Source organism: Argiope bruennichi, chromosome X1 (genome assembly GCF_947563725.1).
Source record: "Argiope bruennichi chromosome X1, qqArgBrue1.1, whole genome shotgun sequence".
Lineage (NCBI taxonomy): Eukaryota > Metazoa > Arthropoda > Arachnida > Araneae > Araneidae > Argiope > Argiope bruennichi.
Window position 1 is genome coordinate 55,058,682 of NC_079162.1, and position 22,455 is coordinate 55,081,136.

Genomic DNA, 22,455 nt, shown 5'->3' on the forward strand with positions numbered 1-22,455 from the left:
TATGTATTCTCTTTTTTGCTTCATTTAATTCTAAAACATGAACAAATAATGCTATTATTCAGGGAAAAAAATCTAAATTCTACCCCTTTGTTTTTCATCAATTTTTATTGTTTCTGATAATTTTTCAAAATAATGATCTTAGAAATTTGGATTCATCAAAATATTAACTGATGAAAAATTAGAAAGACGTTAAAGGCCGGAAAATGACATATTTTAAGAAAATATATTTTTTAACTTCCTTCAGCTCATTTCAGAGAAATTCAATTAGAAAATCACTGAAATTTTGCAGTAACTTTGAAAAAAATTCTTATAAAAATTATATTAATATCATAAAATTCAAATTCAACCTCAAGAGCAGTGAATGAAGAGGTGTGTTACAATAGTTTATACAAAATTAATTTTTACATAAAAATTATACATAAAAGTACTTTAATTTTGAACAGTTCTGAGTACATCATATAGTATTATTACAAATGAATTGGATTAAAGTTTCTAAACTTAAAAATTTTATATTTTCTCTAAAAATCTCAAATAATTCTTCGGGTATTAAGAGGTGAAATTACAAGGATAGTATACACTCACACATTCAGAGAATTTTTGTGAACACGTTAAGGACGATGCATGTAATTCTCTTGATAAATTTTAATCACACAATTCTGTACCTAAATGCAAGCAGTCTCATCGGAACTTTACATAGTTTTCTGATTGTCAGCAGACGATTAAGATGATCTTTTGTTTTATATAATTTCACAGTCAGCACAGAGAATCACATAAAATTATAATTGTGCAGCTGATAAACAAAATTATTGATTGGCAGATTAGTAAGGCTCTTACTCCCCCCTCTCTCAGCACATACACACATAGCAAGACATATGCACCGGTAACGAAAAAACCGATAGCTTTCTAATTTCCCCACTTCTATTTCCATCCAGATTACCCATTTTGTAAGAACTTATCTATGATGTCAGATTTTAGCAGGCTAATAACTGATCCTGTAGTTAACACACCTTCGAGATCTAGATGTTAGCAATATACAAAATGATCAGTTGTTATCATGCCTTTGAAGTGATCCATTTATTAGCAAACTTGCAATTGGCCCAACTATTAATATACATTTGAAGTGATATAGTTATTATCAAGCTAACAACAGTTCCAGTTGTAAACACTCCTTCGAGGTGATGCAGTTATTAGCAAGGTAACAACTGATCGATCCAGTTGTTAAAACATCTTCTAGGCGATCTAGTTATTAGTAAGGTTACGACTGATCCAAATATTAGCATGGAAAGACTACTACAAAAGACAATAAATAACACTAGTAAGTACATTTTAAAAACTTTATTTGATATTTCTTCAAAACCTTAATCTTTCAAAATAGACCAGTATATATTTATCATGTGCTTTAAATAAGCTTTATTGTCACATTGCTTTCTTTAGAAACTTTTGGAAGAAAATGAAGCTACCACATTACAAAGGCAACTTATAAATGGACATGAACAATACATGTAGCTTATAATCGTTTGCTTTTTCATATCCTTATATTTTCATACAATATCGAGTTTCAGATCATATAATTTTAATCTACATTTTCTAATCAATGTAAAACTCACAATGAATAAACATGAAGATGATAAAATGCTATTCATGTACTTATAAATAATGTCAAGATTTTTTTTACAAAAACTGATAAACTGAAAGAATTTTTAAAACTAAGCAATAATTTTATTTATATATCCTTTTTCTTTGTCACACATAAATTATGAAAATAAAATTTTAAAAACTTAAATGCAGAAAGAAAAGGTTAATAATAATTATCATAGACAATAAAAATTAAATATGTTTTTTAAAAATTGGATAGAAATGAAATGTTTATTGGATAGAAATGAAATGACAAATTTATTTATAGTTCAACATTAAAGGACAGTCATGGCATAAAATAACGAATATATTAAAACATTATTAAAGATTACAGCAACAGTAAAAAAAAAAGCCTCATATATTGTGCATAAGTGAATTGTGCATTTTAGAAGTTAAAAACTAACTATATTAACACTAAAAAATAAAAAAGAAATCAACCTGACATAACTATTTTAAATTTAAATGCAAAGAAACTCGCAATCTTTTTCAGGGAGCATGTTTGGCAGAATTTTGATGGGGATGTTACATACAAAGAGTTTTCATTTATGTTTGATATACGACAGAAAACATTTATTTACAATAAATATTAAAAATCAGCAAATTAATAGATCAATAAATAACATTTCGTCTTATTTTATTGCAAGTAACAATAATTTTCATATTATCTGCCTATCATGCATACAAGTATTTGCATTAATTCAAACTGTACTGTTATTTACTACATGAATAAATATTTTATATGTTTTAAATACTGCAAATCGATCATTTTCTGATTCATAACGCTGAAAAAAATTGTAATATTTAAGATTAAATTATAATAAATATGATGCAGGACACCATTTTCTTCTAAATAAATTTATAGTGGAGAATTTTTGAAATTACTCTTATAATCCTGGAAAATCAATAAAAACCACTCAATATGAAAGCAAAGCATTGTGCACTGCGATGATACAATAATCTAAATTTCATCAAATTTTGTAATCAATCCATTTACATAACGAGAAGGAAATAAATTTATTGATTTTATGACAATCAAGAATGATAATCTTTTTATGGATCCATGGTATGGATCTTTATGGTATTTCAGACTCAAATCTCTTTATGGTTTATAACACTATAAAGAGATTTTGGGTTAAAGAAAATTAACCAGAATAATTCAAAAAGTAATTTTATGAAATACCAAACTTATTAGGATATGCTAAAAAATTTAGGAAAATTTTAGTTATGATGATATTTTCTTTTAAGAAATTCACTTTTCGCAAGCATGTATAACTGACAACAGATGGAGTATACAAAATGAATCGCAAAAATTGGATCATTTTCTGACTGAAAATCCTTCTTATATAATGAAGTGACAACAAATGTGCTTTACACACAAATATTTAACATCAGGGAAGAACTACTTAACATTAAATAACTATCAGGAATGGTATTAAAATGATCCGGAGGACCAAAATTAAATACAAACATAGTACCATTTTAGTTCTTTATATATTCATATAAATACTTTTTACATATTAATTTTCAAACAGATTTGGGTGACAACCAAATCACCTCACTTTCATAAATTTCATTTAAAGTATAAACAAGTTCTTTTGTTAAAAATACTGTATTTTAGAAATATTTAGATTACAATATTCAAAAGAAAATTAATTATCTTACTAAATTAATGAATAAAGTTCTGTATAATTTGCTTGAAATGATAAAATAAATTGATCTCAAAACTTGCTTAAGAAGATCAATGGTTTTCAATACTAGATAAAAATCTAAGTATAAATGCAAATTTTAAGAAATGCGGGTTTTAGAGTCAATCTTTGGATACACATTGGTTATAAAAGATTAAAATTTTGTTTAAATCATATTTAATTCTAGTGATATTTTTGTTCAAACTATCATAACTAAGCAGAGAAATTGAAATTTGTAAATTGGTAACATGCTATAAAGCTATTAATATTTAAATCCAGCGGAATTTTTTTCAAATTATAGAAATGAAAATTTGTGAAGTGATAATAAACTTTAAAAGAATCAAAGAAAAAGAAAGAATAACATAGAAATTGATTTTATTATCTAGAATTTTGGATATAAATTGATTTTTCAAAAATAATATTAACAAATCAATAACTAAGTGAAAATCTTAAGACATATTTTCAATTAGTAAGCAAAAAATGTTATTTATATTTTCGTGCCTTTTGAGAATCAACGTCATGAGATTTTCTTTGAAATGAAATATGGAACAAAGTTTTTATGTCTAGTAATTTAAAAAAACAACAACAACAAAGTTTTTATGTCTGGTAATTAAAAAACTCTTAAAAAATAGTATAATTCAAAAATATATTTCGTCTATCGTTTTCCTCAACAGCTGCTTTGCATTTTATGATTCACAGCAAAAAAATGCTACACTGCAACAGGTAATACAGCAATGCTAAATTTTAGACCTAAACCGTTTTTTGCAAAATGAATATTGCTTGTCAATATTGTAAACTTGATTCAAGAAAGGATTTACAAATTTAATCTATTCTTAAATCTAGTATTTCAAAAATTTTACTGAAGTATTGAAGTGTAGTAACATTAAATCTAATTTAATAATTGATACTTTAACAATAAAAATTCAAAATAAATTTGCATTTATATTTTAGTATGAAGTACCATTGAAAAAAGTGCAAGAAAATAAGGCGTGAGCACCAAGTATATAAGAAAATATTTCATGGATTCATCAATGATGCTTTTGAAATTGTTCATGAAAATAGAAAATGTATTTTTAACTTCACTTAAAAATTTTAAAGCTTTGACGAAAATAAATTAAAAACAGAATCACGTTAGCTTGCATGTTTAATTTATTCTTCTGCAAATCTCAACTTTGAATAAGAGACATTGTATCCTACCGATTTTAATTAATGTCAAACCCACCCATTCCCTGTCATAAGTAAAGATCTGTGCTTATTTGAAAAAGATGAAACACTGGTCCTGACAAAATTGCTGGTAGATTTTCGGTGACTTGATGCATGAGCCAAGGCAATACTGGAATTCGCTGCCAAAGCTTGCGTTCTGGCTTTCACTAAAGGTTGGTTACTGCAAGGACGTAAAATACCAATAGTTTTGTTCGTTTGGCCACTGTCGGAAAGATTCTTGGGAGAATCATTTTGCTTTCCAAAAAGGCGAACTACAATACTCTGAAAGTAGAAAAGAGCAATTTTTTTATGATGGTTCATATCAAACAAAAGAAGTACACACCGAAAAGGATATATTTTCAAAAATAAATACATAAAAATAAAGAAAAATCTTCTGAAATCAATCAATTCATTTTGCCAAAAATATGTATCGTATTCAATATATGAAAGAAAAAAATATTTAAAACACATAATTTGCAAAACAGTATTTCAAATCAGTTGACTGAACTCCCATTAGAAAATAAAAAGCATTTCTCTCACTAAACAGAATCCCACTTTACTACTGATAACAACAAACTGCCATTTTTTCCCTCTTTCATACATACATATATACATAATCAAATTTTTGGCAGTGAAGTCTTAGGCTGATAAAATTTATAAGAAGTTAGGACATTGCTTCATATGGATTGCATAAAATAAAGAAATTGAAGAAAAAAATTAATTAAGTCAGAATTTACACTTTTTTTTGGTAAAACTAATAAAACGAAACTTATTTTACGTATCTGACTCATTAAAACATTGACTGCCAACTACGAAATAATTCTTAGCTTCCATTTCCTAAAGTGTTTACTAATAATTTTAAATGCCATTTCTAGTCATGATAGTTTATTACATTTTTGACTATACGAAAAATATAACATTCATTGAATCAAATAGGCTTCCAGTACTGCAATTTGACTTGGCAGCAAAAATTACAATCAGTTACAAATACAATATTTTTTTATATATTTATCAGTACGGCAAAATTAAAAATAAAACTCACCATGCATATAACAATACTAAGTCCTAGAAGTACAGCAACCCACCAGTGCAGAAGAATCCATCGTTTTACAGACGCCATGCTTTCGTTAGACAAAAAAAGTTTTCGGAGTGTTGCTAAAGGACCAGATGGATCTACCTGAAAGTTCTACATTTGATTAAATGACAGAAAAAGATCCAGTAAGAGCATTTAAAAAAAAATAGTAGAACTTTTTTATTTAAAGGAAGTGATTTTTTTTATTTAAAGGAAGAATTAATGAAACTGTATTATTAAAAATAAAATAAAAACAAATATTGAATAACGTTTTACCAGTATTCACACTACTGACTAATAGTGAGCATGCCCATGATATTTAACAAAGGTTTCAACAAATAATTTTAGAGTATGTTGATAAACAGTAAAGAAATGCAACATGATGTCTTTTAAAACATTGAAACAACACATTTAAAACGTATTTGTAAAAACATGGCAATTTGAATAATAGTTTATTTTGATTTTTTTATCTTTTAATGATTGACTAAATTATAAAATATAAGAGTTAACATGTATATAAAAAGTTTATGTTTAGATAAATTATTTGATCAGTTTATTCATTAATTAAATTTAATCTTTAAAAGCTAATAGTAAAAAAAAATTATATAAAATGTTTCGATATAGACATTTTTATTCATTTTAAAACCGTTATTAATCTAATATTTTTAATATTTCTTGAAACTTTATTTTTAGTCTTGAGTACTTTAAATAAAGATTTAAAAGACTTCTCTCCTTTATACAAGAGAACAATAATTTAAATGACTCACTTCTCTGCATTTTTGGAAAACATCACAATAACCATTATAATTATCACATGGTGTTCCAGGTTTGGCATAAAGATCGGGAACATCATAAGGAGAAGAGTTCCATTCAAAAGAGGATCTAAAAATATTAATTACTGTAATAACTGCGTTTCTTAGTTTTTACATGCATGGATCTAACATTTGTCGGATGAAATCAATTTAAAATTGCCCCAAAATAAGCAGTATAACTTTTCTTATGATACATCAACATTTTTATAAGTAAAAAGTAATCAAATTTCGGGAAACTGGCTAAAGACATCGAAATAAATCATGATATTAATATACAAAGTGTTCAAGAATTCTTGGATACATAACAAAATTATGTAAAAGAATAATTAGTAATAATGTTGTTTCTTTGATGCTACGTATTACTAATACGGCCCATAAAGTCTTATTTCACAACATTGTTATTTCTCAGAATCCGACAGATGGAGCTACGAAAGGTTAGATGATGCTTTAATAAGAAAATTTCACTGGGTAGTCGTATCGTTTGATTTTCAAAATTAAATTCCTTTTAATTTTTTCATGTGGGGTTATCAAAAGAATGTGCATCAAATGCCTTGCAATAATTTGCAGGGCTTAAAGGAGCGTTCCATGGCTGCTATTCAATCTACAGCTCCTTACACACTTGCAAATACAAAGTGTGGAATTGAGACATATTACGCACAGTTAAAAAATATCACATTGAGATTTATCAGCCTTAACGTTTCTAGTGTAAGTAATGCCAGATATTCTATTTATATACATACATTCTATTATTTTATTTTAGATTATTTTGCAATATGCCCAAGATTCCTCGGACACCTTGCATAAAGTAAAAAAAGTTAATAAAAATTATCAATAGCTATACATATTTTGTGACAAAGAGGTCATTCCTCATTATGCATTTATCGTATGCTTTCACTTTAAAGTAATACACAAATACAAATAAGTAAATAAAACATTATGAATATGTTGTTTAAATACAAACAAGTAACATATCGAAATTATTTATACAATGAATATCTTTTGAAATATTGATTTTTTAAACGCTTTTCGATTTAAGAAAGAATTTTCATCTTGTGAATAATATAAAAAGCACATACATAAATATTTTAAATACTTGAAGCTTGTCTAGTACTACAAATTTGAAGCTTGCCTAATACTACAAGCATCTTGCTGAAAATATCCAAGTGAAATATCCCTCTCTGTTTATATTGTTAAATACGAGAAGCTATAGGATTTAAAAACAATATTAGCTAAATCGTGAACTCTTAAAATTTCCATTACTGTTTCCATGGTTGCACAAATCATCACAATGAAAAGACGAAATTCTGTTGTATGATGAATAAACGTACACCAGAAATTTACCTAGAAATTAAAGTGAAATGAGTTTATTTATTACATTAAAGAAATTAATATTTTTTTGTCTTATATTTTTATGCAGTTCATTTTCATTTTTTCTTCTCTTTCCTGAATATTTAGTTAAATAATTCACTTTGTCACGAAAAATTTAGCTCAAATAATCCTATAAAAGTGAAACAGAATAATTAAAAAAAATGAAGATAACTATAACTCAGCAAATACTTTTTGGGAATACATAATACGTTCATTCAAGTTTTAACTTTTGAGAATTCGTTACATTTTTTCGAAATGGAGGGATATTATTAATAGCATTTCTGTTTTTAAACAGTATTCAATCAATATTCACATCTAATGCACTATTAAAGAATATATAAATATATCAGAAACATCAATATAGAAAATATTTTGCATTGATATCATTAAAAAATTAGAATCTCATTTCATCCATTCGCTACAGAGTTGACCACACAAAAGACGAAACCTTGATTTTTTTATAAAATGAAAAAATTTGAATGAAAATGAAAATCTTTGATGAATTCAGGAAGGATATTTTAGAAAATTCATTTCTGAGATTCTACAGAAAATCAGAAAAAAAAAAAATATTTATTTCCTAGAGTTCCTACGGGCAAAAGACGTTTTTAAAATTATGGTAAATATACCAGTAGTATTTTTGTCTGGTAATAATAATCCTCGGTTTTCTTCCCTTTTTCACAAATATCCAGTGCCTATACTTAAATCTTCAAGGAAAGAAGCACCACAGATTTTAAGAGTCATTAAGGATTATTTTTGAATTATTTTTCTAAAACATGTACTCAAAAATGAAACTATCTTGCGATTTTCAGTGTTTACCGTAGAACATTGAGAACCGGGCTAGATTCATCTACAGGTCCATACAAGAAAGTTCAGTTTTTATATTATTATACATACGTAACCAGAAAGTGTGAAATCGATTATTTCATAGATTATAATCAATTTTTTTTCATGAAATAGCTAATTATTATAGGAAATAACTGAAAAAAATTTAAGGTGACTGTGTTACAAATATATGCAACTACAATGAAATATTCAGTATATATTAAAATAGAAATTACCTACACTAAAAAATAAAAAAATATTTTTACACCAGATAACACAGCATGCTGCACACTATTGAGCGATAGTAAATCTTTTTATCGAATATTCAATAATATTACACAATATTCGAATATTGTTTAAAATCAAACAATATTGTACAATACATGTGCTACTGGGCATCATAGGAAAATAATTTTTATTGCGAATGAGAATATAATTAATTCTTAATTTAATACTCATTCTTGAATTTGAATGCCAATATAACTCAATGAAGAAAAATTATAAAAGAAATAAATACTTTTGTTTGCTTATTTAGAAAGACGTTTTAATAAAATAAATATAAAGAACTTCTTACTTGCAACTGTAATCATCTCCTGGCAATTTACAACAAAGTTCACAAGCTTTAGTTGGAGGATCGTTAGGGCCGCGCCGACATTGGCAAGATTCTAAGCCATAAGCTACGCATATTGAACCTGTGCATTCCTACACAAAGAAAATTCCTTTAAAATTGCATATTTATGCAAAAGTAGAAGTCAAATATTGTAGGAAATTCAGTGATATTATAAAACAAGGGAATACATAAGTATACCAGTTTAATATATACATCAAATATAAAACTTATAGACAACACATTTATACTTACTCCCATGTAACACACAAATTCTTCATTACAAACTGTTTTATTTGGCTTGTTAGTTGAAGGAGGACATTGCGGACCTTTACCAGTACGAGATGTTAAGGATTATAAACAATTTCTATCCAGAAAAGCGATTATTTTAGGTTATAAAAATTTTAGTGATAGAGATAAAACTATGCAATCATTATTTGGGTGTCTGCAAGAGAAGATACATAAGGGAAGAAATTGTTCAAGAATAACTTTTCTTTCTTTTCTAAAAACAAAAACATCTTCAAATAGAGCACATTTGACAAAGCAAGCTTTCAGAATTAAAGTGCTAGTACAAGAGATATATAGCAATAATTTTAACTTTAATAACTGAACTAATATCCCGACTTTATAAAAGAATTTACTGATTTAATTGGAAACACACAAACAACAACAAAAAAATTGATTTGTTGAATTAGGTTATATTTTACCTTGGCAAAGTGAAAAGTACTAATTATCAATTAACAAATTACTTGAGGAAGAAAAAAAAAAAGAGTAAAAACGTTTGGTTATTTGAAATATTTTTCAAGAGACTAGGATAAATCATCTAATGAGATATTTTGAAGAATAAACCATTGTTTATCTTCGAATATTTAGAAAAAATATAACTGTTTAAAAGTATTAAAATCTTGCGAAAAATACAAAGAAAGGTTGTGAAATTTGACCAATTGCTAATTGAAATTTTTGATCAGCAATCTCACAGAATATTTAGAGTATTGAGATTGAAAAATGACATAAAACAAATTATGAAAATGAAGATATTAAAAATTAAGATCTAATATTGAATATTTTTCATGTAATATTTTATAAAATAATTCTAGATTTAATCAATAAATATGCAAAATAACTTTTATAATGTATAAAAAAGTAATATAATTAAGATTTCTTGAACATTAAAGGATATTCACAATAGCTTGGACTTCTGCAACCATTATCACCTCGGCATTCTTCTCCAACCTTGAGACTACAGTCTTGAGAGCAACACGGACCTTGACTAGGACTGAAAAAACAATGCAATCTTATCAATTTCTTAAAATGCATTGAGGAAAAAGAAATCTTAAATCTTCAGTGTAACATTCAGAGATCTCCTTTGTGTATTTTAAACCAGTGAATTGCTATAAAAACTAATGCAATACATTTTTCTTTTATTGTTTCTATTTTCGCTTCTTATAATTTTTAAAAAATTCAGTTTTCGATTAATAAAAGAAACAAAAATACACACACACACACAAATAACATGATTTCAAAATAATACACGATTATCAAAATCTTCAAGAATAACTTGAATACTCAGTTTAAAGGTTTGCATTTCAAGTTCAATTTTACCTGCAAATAACATTTGGCCTGAGCATACAAGGAGGTTCGTCTCGAGGAGGATTAGTTCTCATAGGAAAGCAACAGCTTTCTTCGCAATCTTCTTCCCATCCACAGTCACACTGCTCATTCTTTTCCACAACTCCATTACCACAAATGGAGTCCTGAATTTCTGGTAGAAAATGAAATTATATATGTTAATCTGTAAAATATATGTAAATGGATATATAAAAACATAATTTTTGAGCAGTTTTATGGAGGAAGAGAGAGAAGACACTTTCGAATTTTAAACTTCGCTTTGATCCATCCCGGGAGGTATAATTTATGTACAAGAAGTGCGGACAAAACTGGCGTCCGCTCACAAACAACACAAGAGCAGAAGAGAGCGAAAAAGGACAGAAATATTTATCCCGATGATTATATACTGTCAGATTCCGATAGTTTTTTTTTTTTTTTTTTACACATGTCGATTTAGGTATAGGGAAATACGTATCTTTTAAAAAGAATTTGTTTAGGTTTGCAGATTTTTATCCCTTCACTCGGAGTGTGGGAGCTTGTTGATTTCAGAGCTCGTGTTGATTTAATTAAACAGCTAAAGGTAGAATTGGATCAGGAAATAAGAGAACATTTTAGACTTAAGTTAACATGGGCTCAAAATAAAGCCATACTATTAAGTAAAACTTTGGAAATTAATTAGGGTTTAATTTAGATTTTAAAATATCATTACATATATATGTTTCTTTTATTTCTCAGCTTCCTAAAAGGTGTAAAGCATGACAGGAATCGGCGGGAATAGGGTGAGGTAAACTACAACCGTGGCTAATGTGCTTTATCAAGTGGGTCAAAACTGCGTTTGAAAAATTCTACTTTTTTTTTTTTCCAAGATAATCTTTAATTCTCTGCTCAGAATTATATGAATTGATCTTTGATAATCGTGGAGCTGGATTCACTTTTACTGAACTACCTTCGACATTTTAGAAATAATATGTTTTATGGAATAGCACGCGTTATTCTAATTCATAAGTTATTTTAAATTGAATTTTAAACATAATTTGTTTCACTACTTCTCAATTTTTTATACTTATTTTTTATACTGGCTCTAAATAAATGCCATAAAATTAAAATTTTTTTGATAAAAGAGTATAAGTAGTGGCGGAATGATGGTGAGGAGGTAAAGAAGATATACATAATCCTGCCGCCAGTTTTAAAGAACAAAACATTAGTGCCTTTGCATCACTTTTTAAATCAAAATGTGATGAGTGAGCGAAAAATAAAGTCATACTCAGGCGCTATTTGCACTTGCTACGCTACTGCTGATACCTGTGGCAAAAAAATAATGCTATTTCCGAGGGGTAACTTACCCTTGGTAAGTCACCGAATATATGTTCAATAGATCAGACAAAAGTAGATCTGTAAGTATTTTAAAAAATGGCTGTGACTTGCATTAAATGAGCATAATTAAAATATTTGAAACTTCATTTAAATTGAAATAAATATAACGTATCCTAAAGTAAGAGCAGTGAATTTCGGAATAAAAAAAAAAGGAATAGAGCGGGATTGCGAGGTTTGTTTGCCTTAGGGGAATATCTGATGTCTGAGCATTAGTCATCCCATTCATGTTTATCATTCATTCCCCATGAATGAAATAATCGAAATATTACCCATTTAAATGTTTGCTGAACAATGGAACAATTAAATGAATCTGGACAAGCTGAATTATTTGCCTTTCAAACTTTTATATTACTATATAACAAAACCCAAAAGCATAAAATTTTTACATAAAAAAATCATACTGAAGGAATTTTAATTGAACAGATATTTAAAAACAAGATCTGTTTCATAATCTTAAACTACTAACCTGTAAAGCAACCTTTAAGGCTCCTTGCTTTTGTATTTAAGACCGCATTAATACTACGTACACTGCACGGTGAAAATTTATTATTGTTTCTTTTGTCACCAGATGTTGCGCGAGCAAACATTATATAATTTCCATTATCACCTCCTGGTGTACAAACTACATCATCTTCAGGATCATGCTAAAAGGAAAGAAGAGGTAGAAAAAATCCTCAGTAATAATTTATTAATAATTTGCACAAATATTTTTAATTTATAAAAGAAAAGAGAAAAATTTCAGCAACAAATAAATACTCAGATTAAAAAAAAAATGAAAAAAATTTGCAATAAATGCATTGATTTAAAATAAATTAAAACTTTATAGTAGATGTACTACCAATGGAATGAAATTTTTTATTAGAATTTAAAATATTACATTCAAAAAATTAAATATATTATACTTTATATTAAATTAATATTATATTAATAACATATATTAAATATATATTATTATACCAAGCAAAAAAACATCGGTGAAAATAATAAATAAAATTTGAAGTATGAAATTTAAAAACAAGCATTTCAAGGGTTTAATTCTTAACAAAAACTTCATTATTTTTCATAAATGTTTTCAAGAAAAATAGCAATTTAGTGCTTTACTTTATGAAAATGCAAATGCACCTTCCAAAATGATATAGTTTGTAAAATGTTTAAAAATTTGATACTGAACAAAACTTACAGGGGATCCAAAATTATGTCCAATCTCATGAGCCAAAGTGACATGAGAAACAATTGGCGGAACGTACTTCCCATAATTAAGAAGAGTTACAATACCAGTATTTAGACTTTTTAAGCTACCTCTATAGTGCTGAAAAGAAAGAGAAATCGAACAAAATTACATTCTTAAATTACGAAATATCCGTTTAAATTACATAAATTATATATATATATATTCTAGAGTAAATCTTCGAACTTTAGTCCTAATAGAGTTATAGCCAAGATTCTCGAATATACTGGATCCATCATTTTTGATACGTAAAACATCTTCTTTAATAGGACATTTACTGCGTAGGGAAGTAATTTCAAAAATTCCTAACAATATATAATAAAAAAATATTAATAAACTGATTGCAAATGATCTTGTGAAACGCTACTAAGACTTAAAAGACTTTGCAAAGCGATATTAATTTGCACATGTTTATTCAATGAAATAAAAATTTATCGACCTGTATTCATAGATATTTTATATATAAATAATTCATTTGAAATATATTTATGTGTTATTACTATTCTAAAAATTATATTGCCCTACCACTTACAGTTGATGTAAAGAAAAATCATTATCAATATTAATTCAAAATATTAATTTTATAAATTATTAATTATTAATTTTTTTCTCATTCAAAATATTAATTTTATAAAAATAATTTAATTATTATCATCTTCATGCATTCCTCATATTTTAACTATACTAGCTTATGCATTGTGTTAAATAGTAAAAGTAAGTAATATCTTGCTGTACAAAATTTGTTTCAAAGCTCCGGAAATCATCTTTGCAGGAGGCCCCGCTGTTGTTTGGGCCATCCCTGTATGCACATTTAATATCCGAGGATAATTACTGCCAATTAAAGAAAAAGGAAATTTTACCACACACTAAAGATTTGTAAATATAAAAAAAATGCACAATGGGGAAACTTAAAATGACAAATTTTGCTTTGCTCGAAATTTTCTTTCTTCTCCTTATATAATATTAATATATTATTATTTGAATAAAATTTCAGATTCTTCAATTGAATACTGCAATAGGAATTTTATTTTAAGCTTAAAAAAAACTATAATATTCTATATATTGGATTGTTTTATATACGATAAACATAAATAATTCAATTTTTTATGTTAATTGTATCTAGTTTTATAATTTTTATCTTCTCCCAATAAAATAACATTAAATTAATAACTAAGAAAAATTCTGAATTATTTAGTTGAATACATTTCCGGGAATATAATTTTGAGCTAAAAATTAATAACGTTTTTTTTTTTTTTTTTTTTTTTTTTTTTTTTTGTATACTAAGCTTAAATTACATAAAATAAGCGTATGTTTTAATTTTTTTTCTTCAGCTCAATAAATTAGTTTTACATTAATATTTCAACAAAATTGCAAATCATTTATCTAAAACATAGTTCTAGGAGTTAGAATTAATAATTATAAACTTTGGCAAACTTCGACTGCAATAGAAAAGATAATTCAACGAAATATTTAAATGCATGATAAATTAGTTGAAGAATGAATAGTTGCACGCATACAAAACGAATAATTTATTGCAAAAATACTTTTGCGTGCAGTGTGTTTTATGCTATAGATTTGAACTCACGAGCTGCTAGAACGAGGCAGCATACACGAGCAAGTGCATAATCAGCCAGCCGCTACTGCGGAAATACGGTTACTAGTCAAATTAGTCTTTCCCAAATATTTGTTTTGAAAAGTTAATGGAAAGGAAAGATATGCAAAGTTCACATCATGAACAGCAGAATTCATAAGACTAAAAATTTTTATACCCTGCACAATGCTTAAAAAATTTTTTTTATCAGATAATCGGTGGCAAAAGCATAAAATCTTACAAACGAATTCAAAAAACCGAAAGTGAATGTCCTGATTTACTCCCTTCAGAAACCAACCACATATGATCGAAACTTAGAATGGCCAAGTCACGATTTTATGGATCGATAAAAGCCAGACATTATGACAAATCATTTCCCATTTGAACAAGGGTTTCAACTGAATAGTCTGTGCACGAAGCGTGCTACATTTATTGCACTTTCTCAGCTCTCGAGCTGTCAGTTTGTTAGAACCATACTTCCAGTGACATGAAATCACGTTCAAAGCTTCATTTAGGACATATAAAATTAAATAAAACCAAAATTCTAGAAATGGTACATCAAAGAGTTTATTCTGAGGTCTTTTTTTTTAAAAAAAATCATTGAACTTTTGAAAATATGTAATTCAAATGAAGAAATTATAAACGAGTTTTTCTACAAAGAAAATATTTTCAATCTGAAGTACCTCGAGTTAATTTCTTTGATCTAAAGAGCATTTAATTTGAATAAGAAAGTTGATGAATTATAATAAAACCTAATTTGTTTGATCAAAGACTTATTATTCCAGTAAGACGACGTTAATCAATAAAATAATTTCATTTTTAAAACTTAGGTTGATTGCTGTTTGAATCCAATAACATTATATTTAGGTTATTGGGTTTCAAAGAGTTTCGATTAAAACTGCATTAAAATTTCAGTAATGTCACAAATTATTGCTTAGCTTATAAATGTTATTTCTGGTAACGTACAGTACATTGTGATATCATAATTAATGAAATAAAGACGATATGAGGGATAAAATACGAGTATGCTTATTATTATTATTATTTTGTACCGAAATTCTGTAAACACTAACAGTAAAAATGCTTATAAGTAAATTTTTATTCGGAACTTTTTTCAACTTCGAGTATACATACGCGTAGTTAAAACAAGTAATGCAATTACTTTGTTATTGAATTTAAAGCTTACTACTTTTTATTGAAGCAACTGCAAATCTAGAAAGAAACAGAAGACATGGATTAGTCTCTGTTTGAGTAATGTATTCTGTGTTGAGTTCTGTTTGAGTAATGTACTGTCTATAATTAAAGTGCTCTTATTCAGAACTGACTACAGATGTTACCATTCAACAGAATAGTGGTACATCGTGGGTGACTGGGACTGGAAAAATATTCAACGAATAATAACAAATTCAAATATAGCCACCAGAGGGCGTATTATTGTTTAAGTCTTAGTGCACATGCAGTTTTTTTGAGACGTGGCTTTTGACAGTTGCTCTTCCAGTAGAAGAGGAATGATTTCTCCGCAAGTGCTCCAATGTTTTTCAGTTATTGCATGACATCGAAAATAACTTGTATTCATATTACCGATTTGCAAGGTAATACACTCTTTGGTGGCCATATCTAGAACTTTTTTTTAATTCGCAAAATGTTTTTCCCATTCCTGTATTAAGATATCTATAAAATTTCACACTTTTCTGATGAAAGATTTTACGCTGAGATGAATATAGTGAGACTAATTATATACAGGCTGTATTATAACATACAATATAGAATTTTTCCGATTCAAATGGCAACTGAATTTAGTGTGAAAATTCCAGATAAAATATGGCGAGACAAAACAACGAAAATTGAAACATAAGTATTACGGCTCAGTTTATTAATGACCTGTTAGTTATTCTGATAAATGAATTCATATTCATAAGACATATGTCAAATACGCTTTGACAATTTAATTTGGGATCTAATTCAAATTCTACTGGAAAGAAAATAACATGCTATTACATGACAGTATAAGACAACGAAAAGCCAAATATCTGATATGAGCAGCTATATTTGTCACGTGACATTATATATTATCAGCGTAGAACAGGAAAACATATGCAACTTTTGCCAGTATATGTGATAATTTTAAGTTGTTAGTTCAGCCTTTAAAAAAAGTTGACTATTTACTGATTTTAATATATTTGAGACGAAAAGTGATAGCGATTCTTCTAAAATTCAACACAGGATTTGTTTTTCTGAAAGAATTACAAGCTGCTATTTGTAAATTTATTTTGCTTTAGTTCTGCCACATCACACGATGGATTGACCGAGGTTTAATCATTGATAAAAAAGCGTATAACACCTTCAAACTTTGGATTTTTATAACAGCATTATAAAATTTTTGTCCTTTTTAAAATTGATTACGAAATCTAGTTCGTTTAGCAAAAAATAAGTATTTTTGATTAAGTTATGGAATTTAGAGAATAACTGGGTTTCCAAGTTATCCAATTTTTTTTGTGAACATGATTTTAAGCAAAAATATTTTACGTTATCTACTAAAAGATAATAAGGCGAACTATTCACCGATTCTTTTTCTCCATTCTCTGTTGTAAAGGGATTATAACTTTACATATGACAAAAATGTTTACTTTATAGTTTAGAATGCCTTTAAGCTCATAGAAACTATAATGGAATTTGGAAGGAAGATTATATGAATTCGGATTCTATCTTACTTGTAGTTAAACATTTGTTACTTTGCGATTTCCTGTATCGTTATTTACTTAGGTAAACAGGTTGTATTCTTTAAATAAATAAATCCTAAAATACCGGCTTAGAGAGAATTGACACTGTTTTATATCAGAATATAGCTTTGTAAAGATATGTACTTTGATTTTGAAAAAAATATTTAAAAATGAAAAATTATTATAAAAATGAAATCGCTTCTGGGTATACATATAATAGAAAATAATTATTTCTGATCCCTCCTTAATTCTTAGAATATTGAGGTTTAAGTTGTGCTCCAACGGCTAATGGATAAATCAAATTTCAATAATTCGGCATGCTTGACTAAAAAAATGTTCTCGCCCATGCTATTGAAACCATGAAGACAATAATATATACTACTGGATTCTGCTCTCATTGCAAAATTGATTTTACCATGACTACCGTTTAATGTTAAGAACCGTCATCGGAGATATCATTTAACTATGTTCCTCTTATCAGATTGCATATTGCCAAAGTACTAGGCATCCTGATTTTCTATTCGTATTTTTGTGTGTCATTTTTATTTTGTAAAGCTTTATTGGTTAAGAGTAAGAACAAATACAAAAGCCGAAAATTCAACAAAAATAAACATATCTTTAGCATGAGTTTCCTGTGTGCCTTAGCAAAGCTTTATAAATTACGTTAATTAAAATTTATTTAAATTCTTACTCCATTTTTCTCACAAACTCCTCCAGCATTCTTTAAATCTCCAGTCCATGCTAATCCTAGAGTACCGCCTTCAAAGTCCCGATAAGTAAACATGTAGGCTAAGCAGAATGCATCGTAATCTTCTTCTGAAAATAATTCCAAGAATTTCTCTACACCGTAATTTGCTGGAAATCTATACACAGGATCTTTCAGAGCATCTAATGTATGGACTTTGATTCGCTTGATGAGGAATGAAACATTGTCTGGACGTCCATCCTGGTCGAAATCTAGAAAGGACAGCAAAAAAAAAAAAAAAAAAAAAAAGTTTAATAGTAATTAATGAGAATGCTTGGCTATCTGATAATTTTTTTCCTTTTTAAAATAGAATTTTGGGCACTTGTTTATTCTACGAGACCCCATGATAAACGATAAAAAAATCACGCCAATCACCTTGACATTTAAGTATAATGGAACTTGACGATTTTCGAATGAAATGAAGATCGTCAAGTAAACAGGGAATACAACCATCTTAGGGAAATATTGACATTTCATGCATAATAGAAATTGGCTATTTTGGCGTAATCTAAAGACGCTAAGTAAATCCGGAAATGTACCCATCTTGGCATGGAGCTGGCGATTTTAGCATAATTTGAAAATCCTTAAGTAAACCAACCATCTTGGCGTAATCTAAAAATCGTTAAGTAAACCTGGAAATGCAACCACCTAGACGAATATTAGCAACCTAAGTATAATGGAACTTGGCGGAATCTGAAAATAGACAAGTTAACCGCGAGGCCATAAAAATAAGCAATTACCGAGGTTCGAGAATAAATATTATTCAGAAGATTGCACCGATTACAAGCGGCTTTCTTGTAAACAAATGAAAGGAAAAAACATTTTTTTTGAACGCAATGTAGAAAGAAACAGCAAGTATTGTTTCGGTAACATAATAATTACCTTAAGTGGATTTTCTTGGTTACATGGTCATCATCCGTCTATTTCATGTCAAATATAGTGATGCATTTATTGATGCACGTTCGATAGTCACACGCAGAAGAGGCATCAGAATTGAAAGTACGCATAGAGAAGACTTCACACGGTAGTAAAGTGGGCTGCTGCCCTTGTGACCAAAGGAAGTTATATAAGGAACTGATTGCTCACGCGCACAAACTTTCTTCTGAATTTTGTTCCAATTTTTTTTTTCTAAGTATCGTAATTTACAAGGAGGTTATATATACTTGTAAACAGTACAATTGTCTTGAATAAACCTGCACGTAGGGTTATCAGAAAGTATTTAGCATCTGTTATAATACAAGCCGAGCAAAGCTGCATCTTCTTAGCTGGAAAAGAATGTTCGATTGAATGTGACATAATTAGAATAGTTTTGCTAGCAACAAAAAGTTAATTCAGAAGAAAAAAAATTATAAATTAGAGGGAAAATGTATTGAGAAAATAAAAATGTTCGATTTGTGAAAAAGCATTTAGGATGAATCTCAAAAGTTGATGCATTTTATTTATAGAGAAAGCAAAATAAAAGGGGAAAAGCGGGGGGAGGGGTTGATGGGAGATAAATCTGAAGGAAGTATTAGGAATGCAATTTTTGAATTAAAGTTAAATTGTTTTCCATTGAGTCCTGATTTTATAAGAGTTGAACAGAAGATTCCCAACTCAAAAGTAGATGTGGAAAAAACACAAAAGGCAAAACATGCAAAGATTGACAAATTATGTAATGTATCTAGCATCAAGTTACACCTTATAACTATAACTATTAAAAGGATTTAATAAGTTTCTCTTTCCTTTATTTTTATATACCTCATAACTTTTCTAATTTGCCTTCCTATTTCTATGATACTGCCTGTTTGGTTACGATATCAAAACAATCATTACTAAGGTTTAATTATAAATAATACAATATTAAAATTTTATATAATCCTTGTCGGACCTATGATGACATTTGATATCAATGGGATAAATATTCTTTTTTCATGCATTCCCGCTTTTAATTTCTGGAAGGAATTTGATAGAGATTTAGCAAGCAACATGAAATCAATACAGATGAATAACTATAGAATATAATTAATAAGAAAATAATTAATCTGAAAGTAATTAAATTTCTAAGTTATCTTTTCAATTTTTAATTTTTTCAATAACAAATAATAATTTGATCTTTAAAGGATTAAATACTCTATTTTAGGTGTAAGCAAAAAATTAGTCAAGGAATATTGAAATATTATGGAATTATTTTACCATGAAATTTTTAATGTCAGAAAAGCATTGGCGAATTTAAAAAAAATCGGTATTTTATTTTCGGAACACTAGGTACAGTGAAAATAATCATGTTTAAATAGAATGTTTAATGGTTTTCATAAGAAACACAATTTCTCTTTACTGAGATTTTTTTTCAAATGATTTCCATACAATTATTACATACGTTACTGTTTTATGACGCTGTGAGATTACATGTGTAAATATTTGAAACTTTCATCGAATAAATATAAAAACTAATTTTGCGAAGCAACGTAGCACAGAAAATAAACAACTTAGTTCAAAATTGCGTTTTCTATCAGGTTGAAAAATTTTAAATTACATTCATTGCTTAAAAATAATATAATATGGCGCCCACAAAGATTTTATGATTAAAAAATGTTTAAATTGAGTTACGAAAAATTTCAATGAATAAATCAATGGCAAACATTGAATTAAAAAAAAACTGAAGCAAATGCTCAATAACAATTTTTTGAGGAGAGAAACAGGCAAAGTGTCTTTACCATTAAAAAGAATTTTAAATATCTGAATAACATTTAGAAATGTGCAAATATTATTCGCAATTAATAATCCTTTTAAATGGAAAGCAGAAAAAAAATATTCGTTTTAAAAACTTTTAAAACAAAAGAAGTTTTACAATGCAAATATTGATTTTATGCATATGAAAGTGATTGAAGCAATTATATTCAGACAAGTAGGGATAAAAATTGGAGGCTTCGCTATCTCCAATTAATGAGAGCAGATTATTTTCAAATAATAATATTTTTTTAACGTGAAACTTTATATAGAAACTCACAGTGAATAATAGCAATTATTTTCCAAATTCTTCGTTTTTTAAAAACTTGTTTAAGAGACTAATTGCATTTCTTTCCATTTGGGGGCTTTAATTTGTCAATGCCAGGGTGATTATATTAATTAATGTAGTTTCAAAAAAAATTCTACTGATTTTAATGTATAAACTATTTTTTTATCCATCAAACAAAAGCATTAATAAAGCCACAGGTATATAATTTTTATTATTTTGCATTTTTAATTATAATAGGGACAATATCGATTTGAAATTCTGAGTCATCAGTGATACACGACAGCTTCAAAAGTTCTCCAGGGCGAAAAGTCCTTCAGTATCATTCAGACGTAGAAAATATGCATATTGGTAGCATCCATAAAATTAAATAGATCAAAATAATTCAAAAATAAAGGCCATTTATAGTTTCTTGTAAAATTAAATTTCAAATTTGTCATTTTTTATAAAAATTTCTTTCTTACACCTAAATTATACTTGATTGATTCATATTTAATTATTTCTTTAAGTTCTTTAAAATTGTAAATTCTTTACAAAGGGAACATTCTTAGGGTCCAGGAATATTATTAGACACTTCTTGAGAATTCTAATAATTTTTTTTTCAAACGGTTTCTCAGTTTATTATTTAAAATCATGTAATTGGAGACATTTTCTTCAATATTTAATTCAGATAGTAAATTACTAGACAAAATACAACACACAAAAATTATTAAATTTCAAAGAGAAGAGAGCTTATCACAATTTTACCATAACAGAACAGCCTGATGTTTTCGTTCGTTAAAATTACCTCGAGAAAGTAAACAAAAATATTTAAAATTTTATGTGCCTTTAAAATCATGAATATTGTACGAAAATATGAAAATCGATGACTTCAAGAAACATCATTTTTGATATTATTTAATGCCAAATAAAAATACAAGTAAAACGGCAACATGTAATCGATAAAAATTCCCTTACAACATGGATGACATTTCTATGGAACTTATCTAACAT

General features: G+C 27.6%; 1 protein-coding gene across 1 annotated transcript in view; it reads right to left on the bottom strand.

The window, feature by feature from the left end:
* Positions 1 to 3,822: 3,822 nt before the first annotated feature.
* The window catches only part of LOC129958943 (disintegrin and metalloproteinase domain-containing protein 10-like), an 81,730-nt gene continuing 63,097 nt past the window's right edge, over positions 3,823 to 22,455 (bottom strand). The window contains exons 5-14 of the mRNA XM_056071693.1: positions 18,417 to 18,682; positions 13,367 to 13,495; positions 12,653 to 12,830; positions 10,807 to 10,966; positions 10,385 to 10,480; positions 9,460 to 9,541; positions 9,172 to 9,299; positions 6,363 to 6,477; positions 5,566 to 5,700; positions 3,823 to 4,805 (exon numbers count right to left, since the gene is read on the bottom strand). Of these exons, the coding sequence (XP_055927668.1) occupies positions 4,533 to 4,805; positions 5,566 to 5,700; positions 6,363 to 6,477; positions 9,172 to 9,299; positions 9,460 to 9,541; positions 10,385 to 10,480; positions 10,807 to 10,966; positions 12,653 to 12,830; positions 13,367 to 13,495; positions 18,417 to 18,682 (1,562 nt within the window). The 3' untranslated portion in view covers positions 3,823 to 4,532. The remainder of the gene's footprint in view (positions 4,806 to 5,565; positions 5,701 to 6,362; positions 6,478 to 9,171; positions 9,300 to 9,459; positions 9,542 to 10,384; positions 10,481 to 10,806; positions 10,967 to 12,652; positions 12,831 to 13,366; positions 13,496 to 18,416; positions 18,683 to 22,455) is intronic.